The sequence below is a fragment of the Cloeon dipterum genome, chromosome 1 (assembly GCF_949628265.1).
Source record: "Cloeon dipterum chromosome 1, ieCloDipt1.1, whole genome shotgun sequence".
NCBI classification, from domain to species: domain Eukaryota; kingdom Metazoa; phylum Arthropoda; class Insecta; order Ephemeroptera; family Baetidae; genus Cloeon; species Cloeon dipterum.
Genome location: NC_088786.1, coordinates 8,172,893 through 8,200,852, shown reverse-complemented (window position 1 = coordinate 8,200,852; position 27,960 = coordinate 8,172,893). Strand labels below are relative to the sequence as shown.

Genomic DNA, 27,960 nt, shown 5'->3' with positions numbered 1-27,960 from the left:
CGCCGCGGGCATTATTTCATCGTGACTGTTTTTTGTGAAGCTCAATCTAAACGCACTATTCTCATTTCGCATGCGAGCGCTATGTGCAGGAAATCATACTAACGTTTGTTGAAAAAATGAGCACCAATCAAGAAAAATTAGTCCAATAAACTTCTCCTACACGTGCCAAAATTTCCAATAGCAGAGATATATTTTATTTCTTCAAAATCGATTAGATACTCATGAAATTTTACTTGAAAGTTAACTAGCGGCGATACACAAATTTTGGATCAAACTGATCAAATTTTGAATTGTTGTGAGTTTGAGAATCCAGGAATTATGTTCAATATTTACAAGTTTAAGCAAATAATTTAAATCGATGTAATAATATATCAAAAATAGTTTAAAACAAACCTTCCAACCTTTACTGACAAATTTAAATAAGGTAAGCGGAATTATACAAAATGTTTTTTTTAAATTATAGTGTACCTCTACATCTCAAGAGGGTGGAATTTTCATTTCGTGTAAGTGAAGATGCGAAGGATATCGTATTAAGAGCTCCCTCTTCCTCTCCTACACTGTGAACTTTTTTCAGTTTCATTTGCTCAGCGAGCTAACCAAAATAAGAAAGAGAACTTTCCGCGTTTTCCAATATCGGAACGGCGCGGAGCGCAACGCAATTTGATCTTTACTGAATGGAGAGCCGTGGTCTTGCTTAACTTGAGAAATTACGTCTGCGGTGACATTTCTGAGCAGCCAGAAAAAGCAGATAAATTGGATGAATCTTTCAAGAAGAGAGGAGAATGAATTTACAATGCTGTATTTGCTTTTTTTCATTGTCAATAGTCTGAGCCGAACGTTCAAAGTTTTATTAAATAAAATCAGATAAATTCAGTTGGTTACAATTTCCATGGCTTTTACTATTACGTCTGCAAATTCATAAATGAGGGTACCAAAAGTCCGGTTCCCTTTCATTATTTATAGCATTATTATGCTAATCTTCTTAACATCTATTTTATCCTGTCTCTAACGGTTTTTTCAAGTTTAACATTTATATAAAAAGAATATGCAGAGCTGTGGCAAGATGAGATTACACGCAAGCGAAGAAAAACAAGTGAAGGGGTCTGTTGGTGACACAGGCCGGTGCTTGTCAGTCCAAGTTCTCGTCCTCCCGTTGGAAACTTTTCCTCGATCATTAGGACGAATCCCCAACCGTTTGCAAAAGTAACAAATGTACAAATACGTGCCGAGAAGAAATAAAGCCGATTTGTAAGGACAAATAAATGTTGTTTGTTTTTGTCACTATGCAATACAGAGCTTTTCCTGATGGGGATTCTGATAATTTTCACATTAAATTATATATAACACGTCCATCCCTGATTATTAATTTTGTATGTGCCTGAAAACTAGCTTTTTTATTTTAAGCAATAGGCCAACCCATGCTGAAAATTGTTCCCTGTGCAAAATATATAACGGAGACAAACACTAACAGAAAAGATTTAGAAGATAATATTTTGATTAGCCGACGTTTCAGCGACTTGATCGTTTGGACATCGTGACTTTTCACTCTTTAGATAGCACCTGTATATGGTTCAGTGAAATAAACTAATTAATTACCTTAAAATCGTGAATTTTTAAATTTAAAATTAATTCGATCAAAGCTAAGGTAAACAACGAGAGACTTCTTTACCAATGATTGGCTTTCTAAATTTTCGCTATCATTAAAATATATTCATGGCTAACTTTTGCGTTTGTAAACGTCCGAATTGACTCAGAGCTTTTCGACATCATTGCTTTGGTCATTAAAAATTATATGGGAGCCGTCTTTGCCAACAGAGACGCATATGGTATCAATGATTTTGATTTTATTAAATTCGTGAGAAAATGTTTCTAAATCTTATCAAATTTTATCTTTTATAACCTTAGATTAAAAACCTAACTCCGTCTAAATCTGCGTAGCTGAATGTTGGCATTAATATTTGCAAAATCATTTTAATTTGTTAGCTGTCTTTTTTAATTTAATCTAGTTTGAAGAAAATCCTAAAAATGCTCACCTTTTAGATCTTTTATTGGTATAAATTAAACTAAAAATTGGGCAGTTGATTTGAAAGCAAACGCAAGAGAGCTTAAGTATATTTTTCAATGTAGAAATAGTGCGAGTCTCAAGGCGCGGATTAAGTGTGTGTGCTAGCCGCGCTTGGCGGCGGCGGCTCCCTTCCGAAGGCCTTTTGGTTCGCAGCAGTCAGCTGATCGACACGCAGCAGCTGCGAAAACAGCGAAACACGCTCTCCTCGCGAGTGAATTCGGTCGAAAGGTTGCTTGCTTTCATGCCGAAGGTCTGGTGGCAGCCCGAATCAAGTCAAAAAGGCACTACTTTCTACCCACAGGTCGCGTTTCAACTGGTTTCCCGAAGAGAGTAAAAAAATCGGCAGGTCGCGAAATCAAAATAAATTTGCCTCCCGCCAGAGCGGCGGCGGTGGCGGCCGGAAATAAAACGTCGCGAGCCCACAACAAAATAAAACAACGCACGTGCAGCACGGCCGTCAGGGTTGCGACCTGCGGGCCCCCGCAGGGCGGCTGAGCGGAGAGGCAGGTCAGTGGACTCACACAACAGGTGGCTCCCTCGTGGGCAGCGGCCCCTCGGCGTCTCTGGGTCCGGCTCGCGATCAGGACTGCTCCTCTGGCTGTCGGTCTGTCTGTCTGTCTCGCGGCCACTCGCGACAATCGGACGCACGCACCGAACGAGGCAAGCGCGACGGACACACTGGCGACAATGAGCCAGCCAAGCCCGAGCAACGGTGAACGTGTGCGGCGCCGCGCGCGCACCAATAGCCAACTCCGACAACCGCAACCGGTTCACCACTGGCTAGCGATACCGATACTAGCCAAAAATGTCGTCAGGACTGAAATTAATTAAAAAAAATCTAGCCGGAAATTAAAAAAATCAGTGAAACTCAATTTCATGAAATTTATTTATCAATATCAAGATAAATTTTAAATCTAAAATGCGTGGCCTTGGAATAAATTTAAATTAGATTAATTTTCATCCGCTCTGCAAATTTTAAAAATAAACTATAAAACAAGACCAAGGAAGGATTTTATGATTAAAAATAAAAACTCGAATATATTTGTTTTCTAGGGAATAAAGGGATATTTGTCAGTGTCCTGATTAAAATTTCAAGTATATTTCTGTTCGACCTTTAGTTTTTGCAAGCAGAAGCTACATTTTAGTTTTCTTAAAATTATGAGTTCAATTCAAATTTAATAATTTTTACAGAGATTCAGGAGAAGAAACTTAAAATTATTCGTATTTGTAAAAAAACTACACAAAAAATGTAGCTTCCACGATGGAAGATTTAATGAAAAAGATTTATCACATGAAGCCGTTTAAAAAAATATTTCAAAGGATGTAATAAATGCATATGAGTTTTGCAACATTTAAGTGGGTGTGGGTGCACGTCATTATCCTATCAAAAAACCTCTTCTTTTCCAGGTACAGATAAAATTTGATCGATAGCTTTCCGCATTACGCAATCCTTTTTTAAAATGTGATTAACAAAATTATTTTAGTATAACATTTCCTACCCAAAACAATTCATTTTTTAAATATTTTATAGCCTTCTGTATTTGATTTTTTAATTATTATTTTATAAATATTTTGCTTCTAACACATTTATATTAAATTTATAATAACAACTTGGACGATTTGTAAACAATTAAAAAATAAACTGAAATTGAAATCTTTTCTAGCAGCATGCAGTTTGAAAATCTTAAAACTATAATGACTTCTAATAAATTTAAATAAAAAATGAGCAATTTTAAAATCTGCAACCAACAATTAAGTACCACAGCAATTATTTAACAATGCCTACAATCCCTCAAAGATAAAAAAATATTTAATTTTCCCTTGCACCGCGGCCTCCTAAATGAAGGGTCACCGCGACACCGCCGAATGGGTGCTGCCCTCTTGCGAGCGGTGCTCAGCAACGCTTAATTCTGCACCGGCCCGCACCAGCAGGCGGCGCCGCGCAACTGGGAAGAGACGTTAACCGCTGCAAAGGCCGCGAAGAGAATGGGGCAAATTGAATTTAAATCAAAACTGGTGCGAATTTCACAATGAATTTTATTTCCAGAATCTACGTGACTTCCTAAATTTTAAAAACAAATATTTTTCCTAAATAGCACCGCTTCCCCTTTAGAGCAAAGGTTTAAAGAAAAAGATCACAAACCGCGCATGACACAAGTTGACAAAATATCCTTACTTAGTGGAAGATTGACTCGATCAAATATAATTAGACCTAAATATTTAAAAAAGTAAAACTGATAATAAATATATATCAGCGCTCTTTGGAACTTCATATAGACACCGCGCGTGAAAATTGACATTTACATGGCTATATATGATATAATATATATAATTAGTATACTCTTTGTTGGGAACACTCACTTTTAACACATTTGACATTGATTTCCGCAACACTGAGCGAGCTCCTTTTTTCTTTTTTCTTCTGAGATCCAACACGTGCAGTCAAGTCGAAGGCACTTCTTTTCCCCCTTGGCGGCCTAGACCCTGGAGGGCGCCTTTGGCTCCACCCTCGGCGCAGTCAGGCTGAGGAGGACGCCCTGACGCGGCTCAGGGTACGTGTCATCGAGCCGCTGGTCATCTAGGAGGTGCTCCCCCTCCGGGGACAGCGGCGGCGGCGGGGGTGAGCACCCCAGCAGCAGGGGCACGCTCGACGCTGTCAGACTGTGGAAATGGGCAACGTTAGGACATTTAGGACTCAATTGGCTTCATAAAATAATGTTTAAATATTGTAACAAAAGAATCCCATTCAGCGGCAAGTGGTCCATTTTGTGAATATTAATTCTTACTTAATTTTATTTAATAATTTTCAACAGATACTCCGAATTGATCATTATATTATAAAAATTACACATAACGTATGGTTCAGTATATAATAAAAATTTTATTTTTTAATATTTGAGTAAATTTTTTTAAAAATATCCGTAAAAAATAGCTTTATATACATTCATAAAATATTTTATTTATTTGATATAATACTAAAATTTTTTAATTAAAATAATATTTAATTTAAAAATTTTATATTTAAAGATACTTTATTAAAAATTGCTTTTCCTTTTTTCTAGCAACAACAATCTTGATTAAGAAAACGCTCAAACAAAACACTTTTTTGAATTTATTATGAGCAATCAAAATTTTCATCCCAGTCAGTGATTTGTATTGGCTTACCTAGAAAATGGCGAGGGCGCCCAGCAGAGGGGTTGGCGGTCAGGGCTGAGCCTGAGCGCCTCGATGCAGGGGCAGGAGGCGGACGAGGTGGTGGAGGCGGGCGAGGCCGAGTGGAGGCGCCGGGGGTGGCACGGCGACACCTGCTGGTCGGGCGGCAGGCGGATGGCCGGAATGGAGGCGGCGGCCACGGTTGAGGTGGCCAACACGGTCGGCAGGCGGCCGGCCTCGCAAACACGTTCGCCTTCACTGCACCGTTCCAGGGAGCCGAGTGCAAAACGCAGACGCTTTGGAGACTCGAGGCTGGAGGCACGCGCCAGTTGGTGATTCCGCATCACAGGACTGATGAACAAATTTTAATACGAAATTTTCCAATGCAAATTTATTTAATAAATTAAATAGTTGAATAATTACATAATGTCTTCAAAATTAATTGACAAATCCTCTCTACAGCTTAAATTTTATTTTTCTTATTAATGATGGAGAGACTTTGTCTCAAATCAAAAAGGTTTTATCTTGTACTTTTGCATAAAAAAGCCAAATTGTCTAAAAAAAGTTATCAAAGGTCTGTAAGAAGCATTTTTTGTACCTTCTGGATTTTTTCAAAGAGCTCCTAGGGATGTCTGTTAGCGTTGATCCGTTTGGCCCGAGGGTGTTGTGGAAGCAGCGCTCCTTCCGCTGCCTCCTACGCTCAGCTGCGAACATGGGGTCTTCGCTAATCAGCCAGTAGGTCAGTCTCTCCCCCTTGCCCTTCATGGACACCACTCCACGCTCGCAGAGATCGTAACCGCCCAAACGCTCCAACAACCCGCGGCACTCGGCGCTGCAGTGCACCTTCAACGCTGTTTAAAAAAATAGAGAAAATGGGAAATTTAATAAATTTTAATCAAAGCAAAAATCTACTAAATGTTAATTTTGGTTCTTATTTAAATTAAGAAATAAATGTAAAACAGCACTTACGCATGCCAGTTGATTCCATCCGTGACGCCGTGTTGACAGTGTCGCCAAAGAGGCAGTATCGGGGCATTTTCAACCCCACAACTCCTGCACAAACAGGTCCTGAAGCAGATTTTCAATGAGTAATTTAAAAAATAAAATATTTTTTCCTTGAAACCTGAGTGGATGCCTATTCTGAGTTTCAGGGTGTCACCAGGTCGGTGTCTGATGGTAAATTTCCTGACCGCAGACAAAAGGTGCAGTGACATGCTGGCGATTTCCCCGGCGTGGGCGTCTTTGTTGCGGATGGGCAGCCCGCTGACCACCATGTACGCGTCGCCGATCGTCTCCACTTTGTACACGTCGTAGTTCTCGATGATCGAGTCGAAGCAGGTGTACAGATCGTTCAGAAAGTCGACCACCTGAGCGAATAAAATTTTCATTTTAATATTTCTTTAACGGAATTTTTAAACAATGTTTCCAAAACGAATAATTCGTTAAATGCAAATTTTGTTGATTTATTTAGCATACCTGTAGTGGGGTACTTTCTGCAGACATAGTAGTGAATCCAACTATGTCACTGAAGTAAATAGTAACCGCATCATAACTCTCTGCCTGCACCTTGTGACCTTTACGGAGCTGTTCGGCCACTGACCTTGGCAGCATCTCAAACAACAGCGCCTCTGTTAACAAAAAATCCTCCATTAAATAACGATTTCCCTATTTAAATAAATATAATATACCCGTTTTCTTTTTCTCCTCGACGAGCTGGTCAGTTCTCTCGTCGACCAGGGCCTCCAGGTTGTTGGCGTACTTTTCCATCATGGCCATCATGTTGTCGAAAATGTTTGGTTTCCTTCAAATTTTCATAATCATTTATTTATATCGGCTATAAGGGTGAATTACTCACATGCCCTTGCGCATGGGCCTCAGTCTCGCCCTGAGCGATTTAAATTCCGGACGTAGCTCAGGGTTTTCCGCCCAGCAGTCCCTGATCAGATCCCTGACGAAGTCAAAACTGCCATCAAGAGCATCAAGTGGGGGCCTGAATGACACAATTAAAATAATGCATAAAAAAGTTCATAATTTTATTAATATTATTAATAAGTGTTATGTGTTATGTATCATTAACATAGTTATTGTTTAATGAAATTTATTAAAATAATTAAACACAATCATTTAACAGATTTTTGTTTGAAATTTAAACTGAAAATGTTTAGAGTCTTTATTCTTTAAATTACCGAGTTTTTTATGAATAGTTTTCTGCATAATTAAAAAATATTGATTTAAATAAACAAAAAACTATACATAATTAATAATTGTTCATCAAATTTAGTTCACTTGCAACGTAATGAATATATTTTTAATTATTAATAATAAAAATAATTTAATTAATGTTATTACAAAAAAAAGCACCTGAAAGGAATGGATTTGTGTGCGACCAGCCTGGAGATAATGTCGTGCATGGAGAGTCCAAGGGCGTCGTAGGCGCCATGCCGGGCGTGCATCTCGTAGAAAATGATGGCGAAGGAGAAAACGTCACCTTTTTGGGTGCCTCGCGAGGCCACCTCGTCCTCCTCGGGACTCCACATGGGCCCCTGCTTCCACGGCTTGGTGGCCGCCACCAGGGCCACCCCCGGCCCGTCCTCCAGCCCGTTTTCCACGCTGCTTTCCAGCCAGAGGCACGGGTGGCCGCTCGCCCTGCGAGCCATCAGCCGCACCAATTCTGGCGCTCGGTACGTCAGATCTAAATACGGTCCAATAAATTACATTCATCGTGGCTTACAATTCAGACATAGCTGATTTTAAAAAAAAATTCAATATTAAACAAGAAAGTTTACAACAGATACATTGCAGGATTTTTATAACAGTTTAAAAAGTGGTAAAATGCAATAGGCAAATCACAGATAGTTGATAAAAGTGCTGATTTTAGAAATAAAATTATTGGCTTGAAACATTTTTTTTTGCATATTTAGACTTCAAATTTCAGTTTATTTGTCATTGAACTATTTCGTTAAGTGATAAGTTATGATATTTTATTTAAAGAAACTCTAATATTTGTAAAAATAAAGTGACGCGGCCATCAGTTTAGGAAATTAGGAATTAATTTTTTAATTCTAAGGTTAGATTCCGACACTTTTGATGTAAAAAATTCAATTTAATAAAATGAGAGTTCATTAATTGCTAAATAACATTGCTCATTCTCTACACTGCAGTTTCACAATAAATATTTTGAGCATATACTGATTAAAAAGGCTTAAATTTCATGCTAAAATATATTAAATTTGCGTAACTTTAATAATTCTTTTTTATATTCATTAAAGCAAAAGAAAATTTTTGCAACAAAATATAGTTTTCAGAATTTTTTGTGGTACGATTTTAAAATTGCATCTCATCAAATATTTGTATTAAATTATATTTGGTGCCAAAAACTATACACGTTTTGACAAAAAATGAGATTTACTCAAAACAGTTCAAGATAAAAATCAAGCTTTTATTACCCTGGCCAATCCAGCGGCCGTCCTGGTCTCTGTACCTGGTCCAAGAGGGAATGGCGGGGTCCTGCTTGAGCTCGTGCAGCCCAAAGTCGGAAATCTTGAGCACCCACCGACTATCGACTAGACAATTGGCAGACTTGAGGTTGCCATGTGACTTGACTGGGGAGTCGTGCAAAAACGTCATTCCCTAAAATATCAAAGTTTATGGAGGACGTCTCAAGAGAGAGAAAATCTAAAGCGTACCCTGACTATATCTCCGACTAGAGAGGCGACAAACATGTTGTCCAGTTTTAAATCTTCATTTTCAATGATGTCCTATTTTTTTAATTATTAGGAAACAAATACCAAATTTTGCAGGCACAAAAATTAACAAATAATGCTTTTGTTACCTTTAGACTGCCTCGTGCGCAGTATTCAGAAACAATGCAAATGTGCGGCGGGTCCGTGCAGGCTCCAATGAATGCATTTAAGTTGTCGTGCCGCAAATCCCGAAGCTGACGAATTTTTTGAAACTCTTGATCGTGAATTAACAAAATTAAAATCTGATTAACTGACCATCTTAAGCTCCTTCTTCAGCTTCCTGGTGATGTCGACCTGGCGACGGTTGATTTTTTTGATGGCAAACATGCGTCCCTTGTAGAGGCCGACGGGCGTGTAAAGCGCCGAGTAGCGGAAGTCAGCCTCAGGATTTGAGCTCAGCGACACCTGTGATGTGCGAACTAACGGATGCTGCTGCTGTTGCCAAAAGAATTTAATCTTTACTAAAAAATTTGGCTGATAATAAAGAAAAATACAAATTTAGACCTTTCAAGAAATTTTGTTGATTTACAAACTAAAAACAAAACTTGGTGAAATGATACTCAGAATTGATGCTCTTTTTTAAATTTGTGATTTCTTGAGAAACCTTGTTAGTGATGGACTTTGCGTTGCCGTTGGGTGTTAAGCTGCCGTTGTTGTTGCTCTTGTCGTTGTCGGCGTCGGCCGCCATCTGGATCTGGTTGTAGTCGAGCTTCCACAGCAGACTGTCCAGCTCCTGTTCATATCGCCAGTTGCGGTAGAGTACGAGAGCCACCACCACAACCACCAGCACCGCGCCACCCATAATGCCAGAAACGATTTCTGTTGTGTGTGCTAAAATATATAATTGAATCAGAATTTAACACGGATATTTTACGCGCGAGAATATTGACAATCAACGTTTTACACCTTCATTAATTTGCGATGGTCATATTTATTTATTATTTAGAGCTCATGAAAATTAAAATAGCCAATATTTTTTAGAAAAACTGTTGAAAAAAATATATTGATCTTTAATTAAAACTGCTCAAAATCATTCAAATTATGAAAATTTTACAAAAATTTTCATATAGTAAAATTTAAAATAACTGTATTAATTATTAATGATTAAATAAGCTCGTCAACTAAACGTAGTATTCACATTCACTCACTCAGCAGTGAACGTGATTATGTGATAAACCAGTCGAACAGCTTATGCAACACGCCGTGCTGCCGAGAGCAACAGGTTGCATGCACACGCATTCCGCAGGCGCGCAAGCGAGACGAGAGCACACACACATTCATACACGTTCTGTTTCTCAGTCATTGCATATACTCACTGACGCATTTTTCGCCTCGGAATCCACACTCTGGCTCGGCGAGTGGTGGCCTCCCCAGCGGCCACTCGATCTTTGATGTTAAATGTAAGTCCTGAAAACAACAACAACACCAGCGGTAATAAATCCTCACCAGTAGCGGCTTTAGTTCTGGCGAAACAAGTGTAAACTAGGAGTCAAGAGGGTTGATACAGCTTTAAATTAAATTTAACACTGTGTTTATTTGTGATGTTTTTCATTCGTTCAATTTTACCCTGAGATGCGTTTAGATTAAATTGAAAATAAAAGAAAATAAATTGGAACGAGAGACTCACAGGCCATCCACCACCGCTGAGAAGAAAGGTTCCTGCCGGGTAAAGGCCGTAATCGTTGGCTGTTCTGTTGTGCGGCCTACGCGTTAGCAGTGTGTAGTTTCCCTCCGCGTCTGCATTCTCGTCCATTCGACCAACATATCTGCAAAAATAAAATATTACTTAAGATTAAGAGTCACCTTAGCAAGCAGTCAGTTTAACCTTTTATTTGACTAACATTCCTTTGCATTTATTAATTTTTAATTATAATTTCTTATGGGAGAAAAAAGGAGTTCGCAGACTTTGGTCACTCAGCAGCTCTTGATAAACCTCTACAGTTTATTATAAAGATATATTCAAATGCTGTTGGTTAACTATATCTTTTGCTAAATTTTCTAGCTTTTACTACATTTTTATTAAAAATTGGTTGAAATTTCTAAAAATCCGTTTTTCTATTCTTAATGCATGCAATTATACTTTTTAACACTTGAAAACAATGCATAAATTAGCTGCCAATCTTTTTCTTGTCAAAATTCTCAAAATTATTATATCAAAATTTTGATCTGCAATGTGATAGTTTGTGGGTCATGCGTCCTTTATTTAAGTATGTGGTATCAATATATGAGAACTAAAATATTCTTTTGCAAATCAACTGAATTCTAAATGACGATGATAGTAAAACGTGCAATTAAAAATCTTATTCCCGTTGGAAAAACTAGATCTGTTTTTTGCTCTCATGGAGCTAGCTCATGAATGTAAAACAGAAAAGGAGATCAGGTGGAGCGTGTGTTCGCAAGAGGGAGCAGTATTTTTAGGTTCGCTCGAGCAGAGCAATCAGTGCAAGAGATTAGTTCGGGCGATAACGAGAGCGCAAACCGCTTTCGCCGCACGCGCATTCATTCACCCTCTCAGCCGGCTGCAGAGGCACTTTGGCGCAATTAGAGCGGATTTATCGACGGGGGCGAGACCCTTTGCATCCCTTTAACCGCCTCTCGAGTGTGAGAGAGATAAAAGTTGGCACCGACCGATCACAGCATGGCATACATATATTTTCGCCAAGGTCGCCGCTTGCTCTCTCTTCTCTCTCGCTCAACATGCACTTCACTTTGTTTGTTTTCGTTCCTTCGCGGCGGCAGCGACGGCTCGTCTTTCCCGTTCCGGTCCGCACACTCGCAACTGCTTTATTATGCAAATCGAGACGAGGCATTGTTGCTCTTTGCCTCCCTCGTGCACCACTCGGGGCTGAATGAAATCGCAGCCGGAATTGCGTCTGGCAAACAATGCAAGGAGAGAGAGAGAGAGAGAGAGAGAGAGAGAGTTGGCCCAAATTTAAATTTCAAATTAAAGCAGGCTCTGATTATTTCGCGAAAACAAACAAACAAACAAACAAACAGAGACACTCGGTTCGAAATTAAACTGCTGGATTGATTTTCCAATATCGCATTTGTGAGTCTGGAAAAGCTATTTAGGGTATCAAACAAACCCATTTCGTTTGAAAATAAATTTATGCATCGATTTGTTGGGAATGAACTAGAGTTAGGGGATATCAAAATGCTTTTGCTTGACGGAAAATTATACATAAAACTATTTTAAAATGGCATTTTCCATTTTACCCATTTTGTCCTGAAGGCATATTTTCATTTCGCGTATTGTTTAATCTTCTAAAGAGACAATTAAAATCATAAAATCGATTTGAGTCAATGTTTTACTGGTGACGACTGGTGACTAGCACCTTTTAGTTTGATTTTTTCGCTTATAAAATTTGTGGTTTTACTTCATTTTTTCGTTTCAACTGTTTCTCTTTGTTTGGAGAGTCAAATTAATTATTATATAATCTTTGAAATTTGAAACCATTGGAAAACTGTATTTTGTAAAGTAAGAAACATACGACTATGCACAGTTGTAGAATGTATAGCTCAATGGAAGGTTTCCCCAATGAATATAAATTTAATAAATATTAATTAATACAATAAAAATAAATTTGTCGAAAATAACAACTTTTGTTTATTTTTAGTTATTATTTTTTATACAAAATAAAACTTAGGCATAATATACCATTTTGATGGGTTTAGATATTTTAGAACTCACTATTTGAAAAGTTTTTAACGTGGATTTTATGATTTTGTCATACTAACGGTAAATTGTTGTTTAATAATACTTTTAATAAATTTTGTTGGTGCTTTTTGAATTTAAAATTTGAATATTAAGATCTTTTAGTAGGTGAATATAGATAACAAATTTCAAGAATGCTGATAATTTGGTAAAAATCTTAAGTAAATTTGTATTTTATTAATGACGAAATTGAAACAAATTTAAAAAGTTGAACAACTGTTGCTTTGGCAAAATAAAAAGTATAAAATATTACAGAGCAATTTGACTCATTGTCAGTTAAATATTGATTGAATCTCCCGACAAAAATGAGGGTTTCAATTTTGTTTAGACTCATTTACCACAGTAAACAATTACCTTCAAATTGATTGAAAATATATTTGATAAATTATAAAATATAATATTTATTCATTTCTTAGAACAATGTATTCCATATTTTCACTTTTTTTGTGTTTCTATGACATTGCAGGAAATTTTGACGATATTTGGCGGTTTTCGAAAGTCCCTTATGGTGAAATTAGTTTACAATTCTGTTATGTAATTAAATCAAATTGTTCGGAATAATTGTTGATTAAAAAAACTGGCTGTTGAATTTAAATTATTGGCGATGCCAACAGTTGAATGCCAACAAGCGTTTTTAAACTTCAAAGCGCTGGCAAAGGCAGGGGGCCATATTTTGCTTACAGGTCTTAAAATTGCGTGAATGTAGCGTCCAAATGTTAATCAGACACAAAGAAAAAATAGCCAACAGCCTTAAATTCCCAACACTCCGCATTTCATATGTCTTCGAGTGTTTATCATTTTTTTTAAGTCAGCCTTATGTTAGCAGAGCATCTCTGCAATCCCAGCTGGGGAGCTGAAAAAAGCAGTAAGTATATAATCGCATCGAGCTAAAAGTTTTCCACAGAGGGACGATGACAGCAGCGGCGTTTGAAGTTGCGCTAAGATTGCGGCGATATTTGCATTGAGAAGAGCAGCGTGGCACGCACAAGTTGGACCCGAGTGGCCCTTCTATTTCGCGCTCCTCCGCGCTGATAAAAGTGGCTGCACCCTCGAGCCAGATGCACCGACCGGCGGACACTGAACTCCCTTTGCTTCGAGTGCTCACTTCAAACGTGGACGCAATTGTGCAAGTCGTCTCGCTTGTGATTGAAATAGAGCTCTCTGGCTCAGTTTAATTAAATTCAATTTCATTTCAAGCTCCATAAATACGGAATTGTTAAAGAACTGAGATAAATTTTTAATCCTTAACAAGTGTCGAGAAAAAAAACTTTCGTTTTGCAGTCAGGTAAAGCAGTAAAAATATGCTCTCTTAGAAGATGATAACAGCAATGTAAATTATTTTTCGGCAGTTTTAAGCAACTTTTATTTGGGATGAAAATTAAACTAACATGATTTTGCAAGATTTGTATAGGGCGTGTTAACTTAAAAAATGCAAAATATAACAGTCGTGAGATTAATCGTTTTTGCAATATGTTTGCTAGTACTATGCCCTTTCTTGCTGTATTTCCTATTTAATCCTTAATTTTATGTATTGACAATAGCAAGAATAAACAAGAATATAGAGGAAAAACATATACTTCAAAAATTATAAAATTTCGATAGCATCATATATTTAGTTGGGTTAAAAGCAACATTTTTACCTAAAAAATCAGACATTTCGATGTTTGAAATGATTTATAGAGACAGAGACTCGCCATCTACAAGAGCTAAGAAAATAGTCAATTTGACTAAAACTTTCTAGTTCAGATATAAATCACAAGCTTGAGCGAATTCAGATCAAAGTTAACTCTTGGCTCAAATCAAACGTAACAGATTATATTAATCCCATCCCATCATGACAGCAACCGAAGCAAAGGGAAGCTGCACACTGATTGCTTTGGCGACGCGCAATCACAAACCACGCCTGAGGTCTCGCCGCACGCAGCGATCAAAGAGGCTAATTCGCGGCTGAGCATAACTTTGGCTCGGCAACCGCGTGAAATCGGCTGTGGTTGAAGAAAGAAAGGTGCCAGAAGTTGTGCGGTGCCAAGTGCGTTTTCACTATCATTTCCCTGCTCTTCCGTCGCCGCCACTGTTTCCCTATGCGACCTTGGAGTCGGTCTTTTTTGCGCATTTGCATTTCGCAACGACGATCATAACAGGCGATAGCAAAAGCGGGTCTCGAGAGGGATATAGGGGGATTTTCCCTTGGGTCTCTTTTTGCGAAAAATAAAAATAAAGTTAAGCCAGTTTCAGAGAGGGAGAACGATGCGGGTCACGTAAAACGCCGACTTGATCACCCGCCCAGGATTATGTTTTCTGCAGAATGAAACTCACACAAACGGCGGCGGCACAGAGAGAGCTTTCTGGCGTTATTAAATTAAAGCAAACGTGCAAGTCATTTGTATTAAAAGCTGTGCTTTTCCGTCCAAAGGCGGCTCTCTCAGCACGCCGAAATTGCTATTGCGCGCGAACAAAAATGCTTTACCGCGATTAATCATCAAAATATACAGACAGGGCTCCGTGTATTTTGAAATTTACTGCGTTTACACATCCATGAAATAAGGAACAGTTGTTGCACAGCAAAGGAATTTTTTTTTATTCTTATATAACTTTCAAAAATTTATGCGATAATATATATGATTTTTTTTCAAATGAGAAAAGAGTTTCATTTTCAATATATATTAAATTTAACAAACCCTATATTGAATTTAACTTTCCTCAAAAAGAAGCTTTGAAACATTTGAAATTTAAAAGAGGTACAATTTTCCGAGGATTTCCTGAGAATTTTTCATGGTTTTTATTTAGTTTACTCTGCTGCTTTTGTCTAGAAATAAAAACAGCAATAGAGTCAGATTCAAAATAAATAAATAAGTTTGTGAATATCCTTTCAAAATATTCCCTCAAAATAATTACAAAGGAGTTAGTCGACAGATTGAAGTAATTCCCATATTCCCATTAAAATTTCAACACTCCAAAACAAAATATTCAATTGGTGAAAAACTGTAATGTTTAATTACTGAAATTTTAAATTTTAAAATACAATATTGTCTTATGAAGTTGTCACTGACGCAAAATTATGCATTCATTTTGGAAATAACATAGTGTTAATTTTCTACTCTTTTGACTTATCCTGTTTTCGGTTCGCCTTAAGTTGTAGAGTTAAAAGGGTATCTGAGAAGCCTGCAAATATCTTCATTTCCCGATTAACAATAATTAAATTTTTGAAAAAAGTACTTGAATATTGGCTCCCGTTTAATATTGAGGCTGATAGATAATATTTTTTTGCAAAACAAAAATTCACACGTCCAATAAAGAGTTTCTATTAAAAATATAATTAAACAGAGAAACACTGAATTTCCTCTTTTTTTGGTGCGAATTATTTCATAGGAAATCATTTCCTAATAGATTTCCCTCGCCCCTTCAATAACTCAATTGATGACGCAAAAAGTGTCAATGCTACGAGATTTGGCGCCAGCGGTGGCATTTCGCGAGGGACAAAAGTCACAAACAATAAAGCTCTGTTTGGGAGAGAAATCAGCTTTTCATCTCGGCAGTTTGGCAAAGTAATTGGATTTGCGGTGAGGAACAAAGCGCAGAGTCGGCTAATCGGACGCGTTTCGGGGGTGTGGGTTACTCACCCCATGGCGCTGACGTAGGTGCGGCCCTTGATGGACTCGACGATGGCGGTGCCGTTGCGCGGGTCGCCGCCGCCGTCGAGCACGTCGCCCAATGCCTTTGCGTAGAGCATCACTGCGTCGTACAAGTAAGCTGCCTCTGGCCGCAACTACAAAATCACATTACAACACATCAATAGTTATGTAACAAACAATTTATAATATAAATCTCTAGATATAATATTAAAGGTTTTTTTAATATTATGATATTATGTGCTCTAATATATTATAAATATTTTTTTTTTGTAACTTTAGAAATATTTTATTGATGAAAAACGATCTTTGTAAAGAGAAAAATATGACAGCACAAGTAATTATGTTTTATAATTTTTAAATAAAAAAGGACATGGATAAATATAAAAAATCTACAAATAAATTTTTGTGCGGTTTTCACTCTTTTGACTTAATATAATAAAATATTACTCTGACACAGCCTTTAATGGATAGAAAATTTTAATTAAAAAATCTCTCGCAAGAGTTGCTTTCGTGAATTGATTCTTTCCTTGTGTTGAAATGAAATGAAATAAAAGGGAAGCACTTCAAAAAAGCAGACACGAAGGAGCAGAGAGCAAAGAAAAACTTGTTATTCTTGCCTCACTCGCAGTGGGCGAGCAAATAAAAGGCAATGAGGCAAATGAGCTCTCTCTCGAGTCGCGGAATAATGGCAACTAAAAGGACAAATAAGACCAAATATATACACGTTTATCTTTGCCTTCCGTAAACTGCGCAGCAATCGAAAGTTATGGCTGCTGCCTCTTGAGAATAACAACTTGTAAGGATTTTTCCTTTTTTAAAACTTGAGGTGATTCTGTGACAATCAAGATTTTAAAGTACATTTTTAATTAAATTAATTAAATAAATAGTGTATAATGTATCTCTTTTATTTAATATTTCCTCATGTCGATTTTGATTGTAATTTGTAATTTGGTTAGTTCCTACTGCCCCCGTTATAAATTTTTCCGTCATCCACCATAGTCAATTAAAAATATACAAGATTAAGTGTTTTAATATTCAAAGATAAGTTTTACTGTTGTTTAATTATTTAATAATACTATACATATTAATCATCTAGAGTCTCTATCTGACTGAGAAATGTAAATAATTATAATTGTTTTATTTTAAAATATTTTAGATACAAAGCAATAACAAATAAAATATAAGAAAAATTAAACATGCTTCCGTAAGTAAAAATAACATTTATATCAACCAATCCTTAGAATACAAAAATGTTAGGCCAAATAATAAATTGTGCTTGTATTTAAAAATATTTAACGACTTGTTAAATTTTAAAATTAATAAATATTCATGATTTCAAAATTATAATCATGTCCTGAAGCACAAATTATCAATTAATCAAAACTTGCCTTTTTGACGCCGCCGAGATAGGTGAGCGGATTGGGGAAGTTGAATGGTGGCTGCTCCATGTAAAAGTTGACGAGCTGCGTGAAGTTGTCAGTTATCTGCGTTGCCGGCGAACTCGCGACCACTCCCAGGTAGTTCCTGACCAACAAAAGCGATTCTCATTAACCCTCCATCGCCGACACGAAACACGCACAAAGCCGGCCAATTTGAGATAAACACACTCTCATGCCCGTCCCGACGGATTAGACCAGTTTTTTCGGAGTGATTTTTTTAGCGTGCTCAATGGAAACGGGCTCGTGGAGCGCAACTAACGCAACAGCTGCCAGAAACGCGATTAGCAGATTTAATCAGCGTGAATAAAACCGACAGAGTAGCGCAAAAAAGGTTTTTTCGGCTCACAAATGAGAATCAATTACCAAACCACTGATGAAAATTTATTCAATGGGTTTTTATCTGCATACAATTTTATTTAGAGACGAAAATTTATTCACAATTTTGAAATTTTCCGTTTAATTTAGAGAGTCGAGCACATTCAGGAATGAAAAGTAATATAAATTAGTGTTTCCCAATTTTGCAATGCTAAAAATTGCACCCCTGGTCCTGTGCGCCAAAAAACAGTGAGAAAATATAACCTGCATCCTGTATATTTATTCAGCGTTTTTTTTCTCCAAATTTGCTTTGAAAAGCCATGTTTATTTTACGAAAATTCGTAAAATGATGGAAAAATTCCTGAAAGCTTTTACGTTATTCTTTTTTTAAATATTGTGGTTTTTGCGAATCCAGTTTTAATTAGGACTAAGCAAAAATCAATCCAGCTGAGATATTCTTCTTAAATTGACTGAACTTGTAATGTTTTTTCAAGAAAAACATCTCATTTTTAAGCTGATTTGCAAAGAACATACCATTTTACCCCATTTTTTGAGGATGAAAAATCTTAAATTACCTGAACGCCTTGTCAACCTTTGAATCCTGGACGTCCTTCAGAAGGCCCCTAGTGTACTTTTGAGGCTTGTCGACGTCGTAGTGCTCGACGTCCACGCCCAGCACGAAATATTCTCCTGCAGAAAAAGAATAAATAATAGTACTCTCCGTTCAAAATCAAAGTCCAAGTGCGTGGGTTGTGCGCAGGTTGTGCGTGCGGGCGGACGTTTGCATTATTTTCTGGTGGTGAAAAATTACATAACGCTTGGGCGCTTGTTACAGAGAGGCGCAAGAATGAAAAACGCGGCGTGACGGATATTGGATATCTTGTCTGTTGTTAACGCGGCATCGGATTTTCGCCCCGAATTGCGCGTCAACAACAGAGACGGGCTGAACCGAGGTCGAGGTGTAAAAAACAAACGTCAAGATTGACGGGAAACGCTCAGACAGTAGCCTTAGTGAATAATTAAGTCATTTGATTTCAAATATAATTCTTATTCTTTTTCTAGGAAATTAATACTAACAATGCTGTAATTTAGGCGCTAAATTTTTCAAACACTGTTCAGATTGATAATGTTAGGGTTTTTTGTGAAAAAAATCATATTAGTCTGCCGAAAATTGTCAGTCTTATAAGAGAGTAAAAAGAGAGACGCATGTTTTACGCTTTGCAAATTAACCTAGGAAACAAATTAACCTAAAAAACTGGCGTGGAAGTAAATTAAAGTCATCATAGTTCCACTTAAATTAGAAAAGAGGCTGCCAAAACAACGTTTTGTTCGAATAATGAACTAAAATCCTGAAAAAAATGAATTCTCTTTCAGGGGCATTTTAAAGGGGATGAGGAGTTAGGGTTTATAAAGTAGGATGGCTAAATATTTGCAATAAAAGTATGTAAGGCGAAGGTATAATGGAACAAATTATTTAAAAAATATATCTAATAAGATATTTAGGGGTTGTTTAGGGGCTGCTGAAGCAATTGATTCCATTTAATGAATTCAAACTGCTTACCGTATGTTTTATTTCAAGAATAATAAGAAAAAATCTATCAAAATTATTAGATTAACAAGAAATTTCATCACAGGAGTGATTTTGAAGGGACGAAATAAAAAAGTGGTTGGGTAGTACACAAAATTCTTTCTTTTGGTTTGAATATTTCATACACTGAGAATCAATTTTTCTTAAGAAAAATAATTGACTGCCATCGTCCATTGTTTCTGTTTGAAAATCAATTTCCTTAAGGGGCTGATTTTTTCACTTTGAACCCCAACTCACCATTTTGGAAGAGGCCAAGGTCTTGGAGGGCGACGAGCAGGCCGATCACCTCGTAGTGAAATCCTACGATCACATAGACTGAAACAAAACACCAAGCGTTTCATTCATGTCACTATCGTGCAATTATTGAAAGTGAAACACAAGCAAAGCAAGCGTCTCTGGTTGACAATTGACACACAATCCAAACGCGAGCGACTTGAGAGATTGTTATTATTCTTGGCACACTCGCACGCGCATGGCTCTAATATGTAATGCCTGCCAAAACAGAGAGCAGCAATAAAACGCGGAGAAAGTGAGTTAACGCGATCGAACATCTCGACTAAGTTTCAGACGATAAATTCCGATACTCTAATTCGTCTAACAATAAGCCGCCGCCAGAGCAGAACAACCTCTCCCTCTCTCACTAGATGCAGTTCGCGTCTGTAAAAATAAATATAAAGAAAAGGGTAGGGAATTTTAGACAATCGATTGTTTTTTTTTATTTGCATCTGATTTATTTTGAGGAATATAATGATCACAAATAATGACTTTTAACATCAAGCCCGATTGAACTAACACCAAATTTGATGTCAAAGTACAAGGTCAAAGGTCACTTCTGTTAATATTTGTTTTTATTAAAAATTTCAGTGGTCCTGTTAATTTAAAAAAAATCAAATTTTGAAATATTTTCTAACTCCAAAATTTGGGTTCTTAATTACCAGAATTGCTAAAACTAAACACCATTAGACTGGTCTTGACTTCTCCTGGCGAGCTGAAGGGTTTAGGGGTTGCTTAACCCTCCGACTCCAAATTGCCACATATTATAGCCCCTTGAAAAAGGCAATATCTTAAATAACGCTGATTTTTTGTATGGTTTTCATGGAATGAATTGAAATGTATATTGTTTTAATTTGCGAGTGGGTTTTGGATAGTTTAAAAATCGTCAAGCCCTAACAAAGCATGATAAGATATACATTTTCGTTGAGCCCTATTTATCAACAAAAATATAATGTCTGGAAATTTCTCGAAGGCAAATAATATACGTTAAGAAAACCAGCTAAATTTAAGTTTAAACTCCCTAGTTATTAAAACAAAATATTTAATTTTACAAGGCAATCTCTACTATTTTTTTGGACAGAAAATTGACCTAAAAGATGGTTAAAAAGATATGTAATCTAAAACCGTCTAGTCTCTTACGTCTAAAAATCCCTACCCTATAAGTACGAACAAATAATAACCTTTTGTATCGCGTGCGGTAAAAAGGAGCCGCCTCGATTGTTCGGCCAAAGTCGAATGCTCCCACCCACATGTACTATATATTCTATTAACTAAGATGCCAAGCACCAGATGCAGAAAAAGAATTCATGCTTTTGCGGTCGTCGGCTTTTGTGAGAGATGCGGCGGCGGAGGAGACATCGCGGTGCCTTTAAATAACCCGGCGGACACACCGCACCTTGACTCGCACGCGTGTTTCTGCGCGCGGAGAAAGGCGAGAAGGGCTATTTTCGTCTGCTTGTATACCTTCCGTCTGTTCTTGTAAATAAATGATACATCATTTTAACGTGAAACCAAAGCAAATTAATTTGGCGAAAGTCATAGCATCGTTTGGAACATTTGAGAGGTTACTTGAGAAGGTGGAATTTCGCGTCTGATTATTTTCAATTATGAAAATGAAATTATGTCCAAACAAACAAATAGTACGATTTAATTACACGTTATAGGTACATAAACAATAAGCTGAAATTTTCACATGACAAAAAATGCTTTTTTCTCATGTGAAGAAAATCGAACATGAGGTAATGGTGCAAGAAACTTATATAATGTGTACTTTTATTCTTTATTTTAGGTGCATTAGCTGGTGAAAATTAATTTTTAAAGAAAAATACAATCATATGATTTGCAGTTTATACAATGAATTGTATTATATTAATAAAAACATAATTTATTATTGTATTTATTTTATTTATATTTAAAATTGGTTTTTAATAAAATTTTGAGCTATGTACCGTGAAAGAACCTTAGCGTATTTTTTATTTTAGCAAAACAATAATTGGACAATATTTTTATCAAAATAGTTAAGAATTCGTGTTCATAAAATTTGAAGTGAGAAATTTTGGAATCTCTTCCAAATTAGTGCCTAGATTTAACCTCTGATTGCACCAGAAAAATACAAACAATTTTCTAGTTTAGAAATATTCCAACGCTATGTTTGGACGATTTTATTTTTTCAATTCTTTTTCGATCCTGTGTGGACTTTGTCATTAGGTCAAGTTAATTAAAATAGTGGAAACTCAATTGAGTCTGACGGGGCAAAAAGTTTGCTCACATTTTCTCTCCTCTTTCTTTCTTTCCAAGTTGTCGCGATCAGAAGACAAAAGCGTCCGATTTAACGGTGGCAAGGTCGCTCGTTCGTACTTTTCGGTGAGCGGCGGCGCGGCGCGCGCGAGACAAGAGATATAAATCGCTGTGCGCAGCAATTCTCGGGGTTTTGGCCCAAACACTCGAGTCTGCTGGTGCTGGCACGCACTCCACCCACTAGCCGCTTTATCATTCTAATTGATTTGCGAGCTCCGACGTGCGAATGTGCTCGTTCAGCTCTATGGCGAACGACCTATTTTCAGACACTCCTATTCGTACACCGATCAATTAATCGTCGAGTACATATTATGCTCAAAATTATTTAATTTTTCCTGTATTAGGAAGCCATACTCAAAATTTATTTAAAAATGAATTCTTCCATTTTTGAAAAATCGGTTGTAACAGTTTTTTGTTCTTACTAAATGGTTCACTTTTTAAACAGTCTTTTGTATTAATTTTATAATTATTTAAACATTTTATGAGCAAAATTTAAAATACAAAATATAAATCCCATCTTGCTTTATTATTATCATCATCCAAATTTTCCAAATGGTAATCTCAATTCCATAAATTGCTCTTGAGCATTATTTTGAACGCTAAATAAAATACGTGGTAACGTTTTGATTTTTCTCCCCTCCTCAATATCATTTTTGTTTATTTATGAATTTGAGTTAGTTAGATTTTGTTCTCAAAATATATTTTCTTAAAGGAAAAAAAACAATTGATTTTTGTCGCTTACTCGTTATCGTAAAAAACTTTTTTCTTTTTAATTTGTGACTTAGCATGACTGCCTAATGTTTATTTTAGCTAAAGGTTCACTAACAAATAAGGTTTGAAATTGCACTCACTTCTGGTGTCCTTGTAGGTGTCGAGCACGATTTGGTGGAAGGGGTTGTCCGAGTACCCGTGGTGGTAGGGCATGTCCCAGCTCAGTCTGGATGAGACGGCCACGTTTGCACTCCTTAACTCCACTTCCAGAGTGTCCGCGATTTGACTAAACTGAGTGTCCTCAGCTGCAAGGTGCAAGATGCTCACCTGCCAAACCAAATTTAAAAAAATCTTAATTTTAATAAAAAGCGTATAATATATTCAGCTGTATTAAGGTTTCATAAGTTAAAAGATTTAATGTCAGAATAAGGGCTAAGCCTCTTTCCGTGTGGGTTTTAAAGCTCTTTTATCTAGACCGCTGCCGCTTTGAGTTTATTAATTGATGCAGGAAATAATCGATCACGTCATCGACAAACACAGATTATTTCTCTCACGATTCTGGGGGGTCGGCAAGAAGAACATAATTTATTGAGGCAAAATCGGGAGTTTACGCCCAATTGCACCAAGGAGCAAACAAAAATTAATTTAGGAAACCTTCAAATACAGTACATTTTACTGGCATAAACATTTGATTTACAATTGAGTTTATACATAATTATATAAGTATTTTTAATCAAGAGCAACCAGAGCTTAAACAAATGTTCAAAAATAAAATTAATAAAACAATTTAAGTGATTATTTTGAAATTAAAATAAACAAAACAGACTTTTAAGGTTTTGGTTCAAGAAAATAACAAAAATTAATAAAATTTGTTTTTATTTGCACACGTGGCAGTCGTTTGAAAGGAAATATTTGTTACTTTCTCACGCTCCAACATACCCCAAAGAGAATCGTGTTAAGAAAAGACGCGCAAATTGTGCACTTTCCTTGGAGTGGGAAAGGAAGAGCAGGGAAAGCAATTTGTCTGGGAATTGCGTTGTATCTATCTAATGAATGGAGCATGATCAACCGGCGCGCCCGCTGTTAATTAACCCCCTGGCAGCCCTTAACTCAATTTCCACCTTTCCTTGCGGCGGGAGAGGACGCAGTCCAGCCGGCTACTCCGAGAAAGATTTCATTTTGACCAAACGCACTTGTAGACACGAATCTAAATTTCTGCTTTCCGCTCTGCCAGAGCTAAACAATCGATAAAATCAATTTGGGCAGCGGCTGGAAGAAATAATTGTAGCGGAAAGCAATTTTCTCGATTTGCCACTGGTGAAAAATGGATGCTGTTAAAGAGGAACAAATGAATTGCTCTCACCGTGGTCCAGTTGAAGGCTTTCAGCACTGCCACCACCGACTTGGAGATGTGCGTGTCCGGTGGCCTGGTGCGCGCGAAGGTCGGGAAGAGACGCTTGTTTGACGTCTGCTGGTCCGTGCAAAACTGAAATTTTAAAAATCTAATTGATTTAAGTAGCAAAGTTGAAAATCTAAACGTTCTGTACTGATTTGAGACACATTTCTCATCTCGAAAAAGGGAAACCGATAAAAAACTGAAATATTAAAGTGGTCAAAGACTCACGTAGGAGATCATGGGCAGGTTGAAAGCGGCGGCCATCCTGGCCTCGTGCAGACAGCTCTCCTGGGGGCCGATGAAGGCGGTGACGTTGCGCGACCACAAGGCCGCCGTCCGCAGGATGCTCGTCTGCTCTTCCCCGTACGTCTCCGCCACCAGCATCTCCAGATGGATGCCCCGCCGCCACATCGAGCCGCCCTGGTCAACCCCTGAAATCAAAATAATTTTTATCACTTATTGTCCATTCATTTCTTATTGGCTTTAAACAAAACTAAGGATATTCTTGAACAGAAATAAATCAAAAGTCAGTTTTGAAGGGAAAATGTGTTCAATTTTTGCATGTTCAGGTGTTCTTTTATTTTTTTCATCTGGAATTTAACACTAATTAAACGCTAACACTTCGTGAAAATTAAACGGTTTGAATTGAATTCCTCTATCAAATCTGTGGGCGAGATGTGCGGGAATTTCATAAATTATTCAAAAACAACAACACAATATTCTAAAGGGGAATGAATCTCACTTGTTGATTTGCATGCAAACATTGAAACCAAATCTCTCGGAATATTCGAACGTTACTCTAGGTCAAATTTAGCTTCATTCGAAATTCTTGAGAGTATTTTATTTCAAAAGAGGAGTTTAAAACAAATTTTCAGGTCCAATTATAGTTTTTCCACATACTCCTGACATACATGGTGTTTTCTTAATTTGGTAACCGTCCAAATTATTCTTATTTCAATCAAGACTTTTCCATCTGCTAGCATTGTACCCTTTCTCTTCATATTGGTATAGAATAAAGCAAAAATCGGTATCACTCAATAGTAATTTCTGCAATTCAAGATGTAGACAAATTACAACAAGGAATACAAAGTGTTTGTTTACTAAATGACGATCGACGAGGACAAGATTAAATATAAAATATATTTTCAAAGCAGTAAAATATTAAAAGTATTGAAAATTAATAAATAGCACAAATTTACTGATTATTATATGCAAAAAATATTTTTAAATAAACTATTAAAATAATTATAATTTTTATTTAATAAAATTAATTAACTATCTTTTAAAAGTATTAATTTTACTTAAATAATGTTAGTTATTTTTAAACAAAAGTTATTAGCACCTTTAATGTTAAATAACCTAAAGATATAGGTTGCTATTTTAATTTTATATTGTGGAATTGTTGACAACCATACACTAACGGGCACTTATGGAGGGTATTAATACTACAAAACTTAGAAAATAGTATTTTTTCATACAGTTGTATTTCTAACATGAGAAATGAGTGCTTCAACTTTGGAAAATATGTTTTAAATGCAACTGTGTTCCATTTTTTCTGTCAATTATAGAGGTAAAAAATGACCTAACAAGTTCTCAAACAAAAAAAGACGTCCATTCTATTTGTTGAATAAATTTTGCGCAGGCATATAATTGAAAACGGAAAGATTTGCTAAGGCGTTGCATGCAGGCGGTGCGCGGCTGCTTTTCTCATATATTATGGAAACTGATCTGGGTTGGAAAGGGAACAGTTGGGAAAGGTGCACGTTGCTTTCCTGCCATAGCGAGCAAACAGCCGCGTGGCTTTTAATAAAGGCTCGCTTAGCGTGGTGCATTAGGGGCGAGATGACGCAATCAGGGCAAAGGTGCAGCGGCTTGCATACATATCCCTTTCTGCTGTCGAATGCAAAGAGGCAGGCGGGAAGGCAGGCAGGGTTTAGTGCCCTTTCGCAATTGACTGCCGCGTGCTGCTTTAATGTGTGTGTGTGTGCGTGGAGGCAAAGGGTGCATGCGCATCAGCGCAGAGTCGGAGTTTCAAAGAAAAGGAAATAAAGAAAGAAAGACCTCGTGAAATCGGAAATTGCAAAACACTCTCGCAGTAAAGTTAAACAAACTGTGCAGAGTGCGGCGACGAGTCAAAGGAAGCATTCTTCGCTGCTTTTTCGCGTCTATAAAGAGAAGTATGTCAAAACGGAGAGAAAAAATATTGAATTTTGAATGCTGCTTTCCTAAAAAGTATGGCAATTCGCTCTTAGGCTATCTAAAATTAAAGCAAAAGCTGAAGAGTTGGTTTTTAAGTTAAAATGTTTTTACAAATACAAACATTAAATAGATTAGCTGCTGCATTACTTGATTTAAGTGGACTGATATATAGAGCAACTATTGAAATAAGTGATTAGAATTGTTGGCCACATAAAAAAATTTGTTTCTTTTTTGACAATTGTCGTAACAAAAAACAACAACCAACAGAGGGTCCATGCTACGCAATTAAAATTAAAATTTTGCCATTTTCCTTAAAATTCACAACGTTTGACCATATTTTCCTGGCAGATTTCGCTCTGATTTCGTCAAGATCTTAACAATTTTTGAGAAATAAAACAAGATTTCAAGTAGGGAGACAATCCCCTCACCATTTAAAAACATGCTACTTATTTGCAGTGATTTAATTAAAAAAAAAAATACCTTGATACTTAGGCCTATTTTTGCTTTGAATAAATCTATCGGGGCTAGTTTATGCGTTGGCAACAAGGATTAGCCAGGGCTTTGCAGTATCAATAATACAAAAATTAAATTAATTTAAGCGGGAGGATTGAAAGAAACATTTTAAAATTCATTTTTTTACCAAGCTCGCTATTCGAAATATCGTTCTTTAACTGATTGAACGTCCACGGTTTCAGATTAAAATTAAAAGGATCTGAATCTATAGTTCCACACACACAGTGAAGTTTTTTACAATTCAGATAAGAAAATGCATTGTCTGTGAGGACAAAATGGGCCAGCTTTCTGTCTCTTCTTGTTGCACGCTGCGTGTTCTAGCAAGGAGACACGAGAGACGCTGTCTGCCGGTCTGTCTACTGGTCTTATCTGCCGCTTTTATCAACTCTCTTCTATCTCTGCAAGTGGAAACAAATACGGAAGCGAGTGAAAAAGTGCTCGATCCGACTGCAATTGCTTTTGCTAAATTCTGTTAGACAGCGGCCGACAGCTTAGAAAAGAAATAAAGTGCAGCGTGCGCGATTGTTTTTGTATCCGAGCCAGCAGCGCGAGTGAAAAATTTTCTATTTTACGATTGCACATCACATCGGTCGTAAAATACATAGCACCAGCTATAGTTGAAAACAAGAGAATCGCTCGCCATTAAGTATTGCGTTTTTTTTCTGTCGTTCTCGCAGTAACCACGCTGAATAAATAAACAAGAATTTTACGATCTGAAAAGGTAAATAATCGAGGTCGTTCCTTTTTGCTTGCTGTTCGAATTGGAACAACCGCAAGTAACCAACTCGTCTTTTCGTTAGGATTACATTCTTCAGTGTTGCTCTTCTGTGTTCATTTCTTCAAGAACATAATTTATAAACTGAACTGAAGACTAAAATTTTAGGTTTACAGAAAGGATGTGAACGCTGTAGCTCCTTATT

The 27,960-nt window shown here is 36.9% G+C and overlaps 2 protein-coding genes across 4 annotated transcripts in view; both read right to left on the bottom strand.

Moving 5' to 3' along the window:
- Nucleotides 1-2,770, bottom strand: part of LOC135948075 (receptor-type guanylate cyclase Gyc76C-like) — a 52,390-nt gene extending 49,620 nt beyond the window's left edge. The window contains exon 1 of one of the 2 annotated variants that reach the window (XM_065497143.1): nucleotides 2,587-2,770. The gene's annotated coding sequence lies outside the window, so the exon portion shown is untranslated. The remainder of the gene's footprint in view (nucleotides 1-2,586) is intronic. The other variant, XM_065497142.1, reaches the window with a different exon arrangement.
- Nucleotides 2,771-4,082: 1,312 nt separating this feature from the next.
- Nucleotides 4,083-27,960, bottom strand: part of LOC135948076 (guanylate cyclase 32E) — a 50,575-nt gene continuing 26,697 nt past the window's right edge. Inside the window, exons 3-25 of one of the 2 annotated variants that reach the window (XM_065497144.1) lie at nucleotides 24,557-24,759; nucleotides 24,296-24,418; nucleotides 23,073-23,259; nucleotides 19,888-19,965; nucleotides 18,638-18,752; nucleotides 17,697-17,832; nucleotides 16,297-16,442; nucleotides 10,589-10,727; nucleotides 10,278-10,368; nucleotides 9,566-9,792; nucleotides 9,217-9,396; nucleotides 9,051-9,155; nucleotides 8,905-8,976; nucleotides 8,665-8,848; nucleotides 7,580-7,910; nucleotides 7,074-7,208; nucleotides 6,907-7,019; nucleotides 6,695-6,846; nucleotides 6,342-6,585; nucleotides 6,188-6,286; nucleotides 5,817-6,069; nucleotides 5,231-5,569; nucleotides 4,083-4,726 (exon numbers count right to left, since the gene is read on the bottom strand). In XM_065497144.1, coding sequence (XP_065353216.1) covers nucleotides 4,543-4,726; nucleotides 5,231-5,569; nucleotides 5,817-6,069; nucleotides 6,188-6,286; nucleotides 6,342-6,585; nucleotides 6,695-6,846; nucleotides 6,907-7,019; nucleotides 7,074-7,208; nucleotides 7,580-7,910; nucleotides 8,665-8,848; nucleotides 8,905-8,976; nucleotides 9,051-9,155; nucleotides 9,217-9,396; nucleotides 9,566-9,792; nucleotides 10,278-10,368; nucleotides 10,589-10,727; nucleotides 16,297-16,442; nucleotides 17,697-17,832; nucleotides 18,638-18,752; nucleotides 19,888-19,965; nucleotides 23,073-23,259; nucleotides 24,296-24,418; nucleotides 24,557-24,759 — 3,836 coding nt within the window. In that variant the 3' untranslated portion in view covers nucleotides 4,083-4,542. The remainder of the gene's footprint in view (nucleotides 4,727-5,230; nucleotides 5,570-5,816; nucleotides 6,070-6,187; nucleotides 6,287-6,341; nucleotides 6,586-6,694; nucleotides 6,847-6,906; nucleotides 7,020-7,073; nucleotides 7,209-7,579; nucleotides 7,911-8,664; nucleotides 8,849-8,904; nucleotides 8,977-9,050; nucleotides 9,156-9,216; nucleotides 9,397-9,565; nucleotides 9,793-10,277; nucleotides 10,369-10,588; nucleotides 10,728-16,296; nucleotides 16,443-17,696; nucleotides 17,833-18,637; nucleotides 18,753-19,887; nucleotides 19,966-23,072; nucleotides 23,260-24,295; nucleotides 24,419-24,556; nucleotides 24,760-27,960) is intronic. The other variant, XM_065497145.1, reaches the window with a different exon arrangement.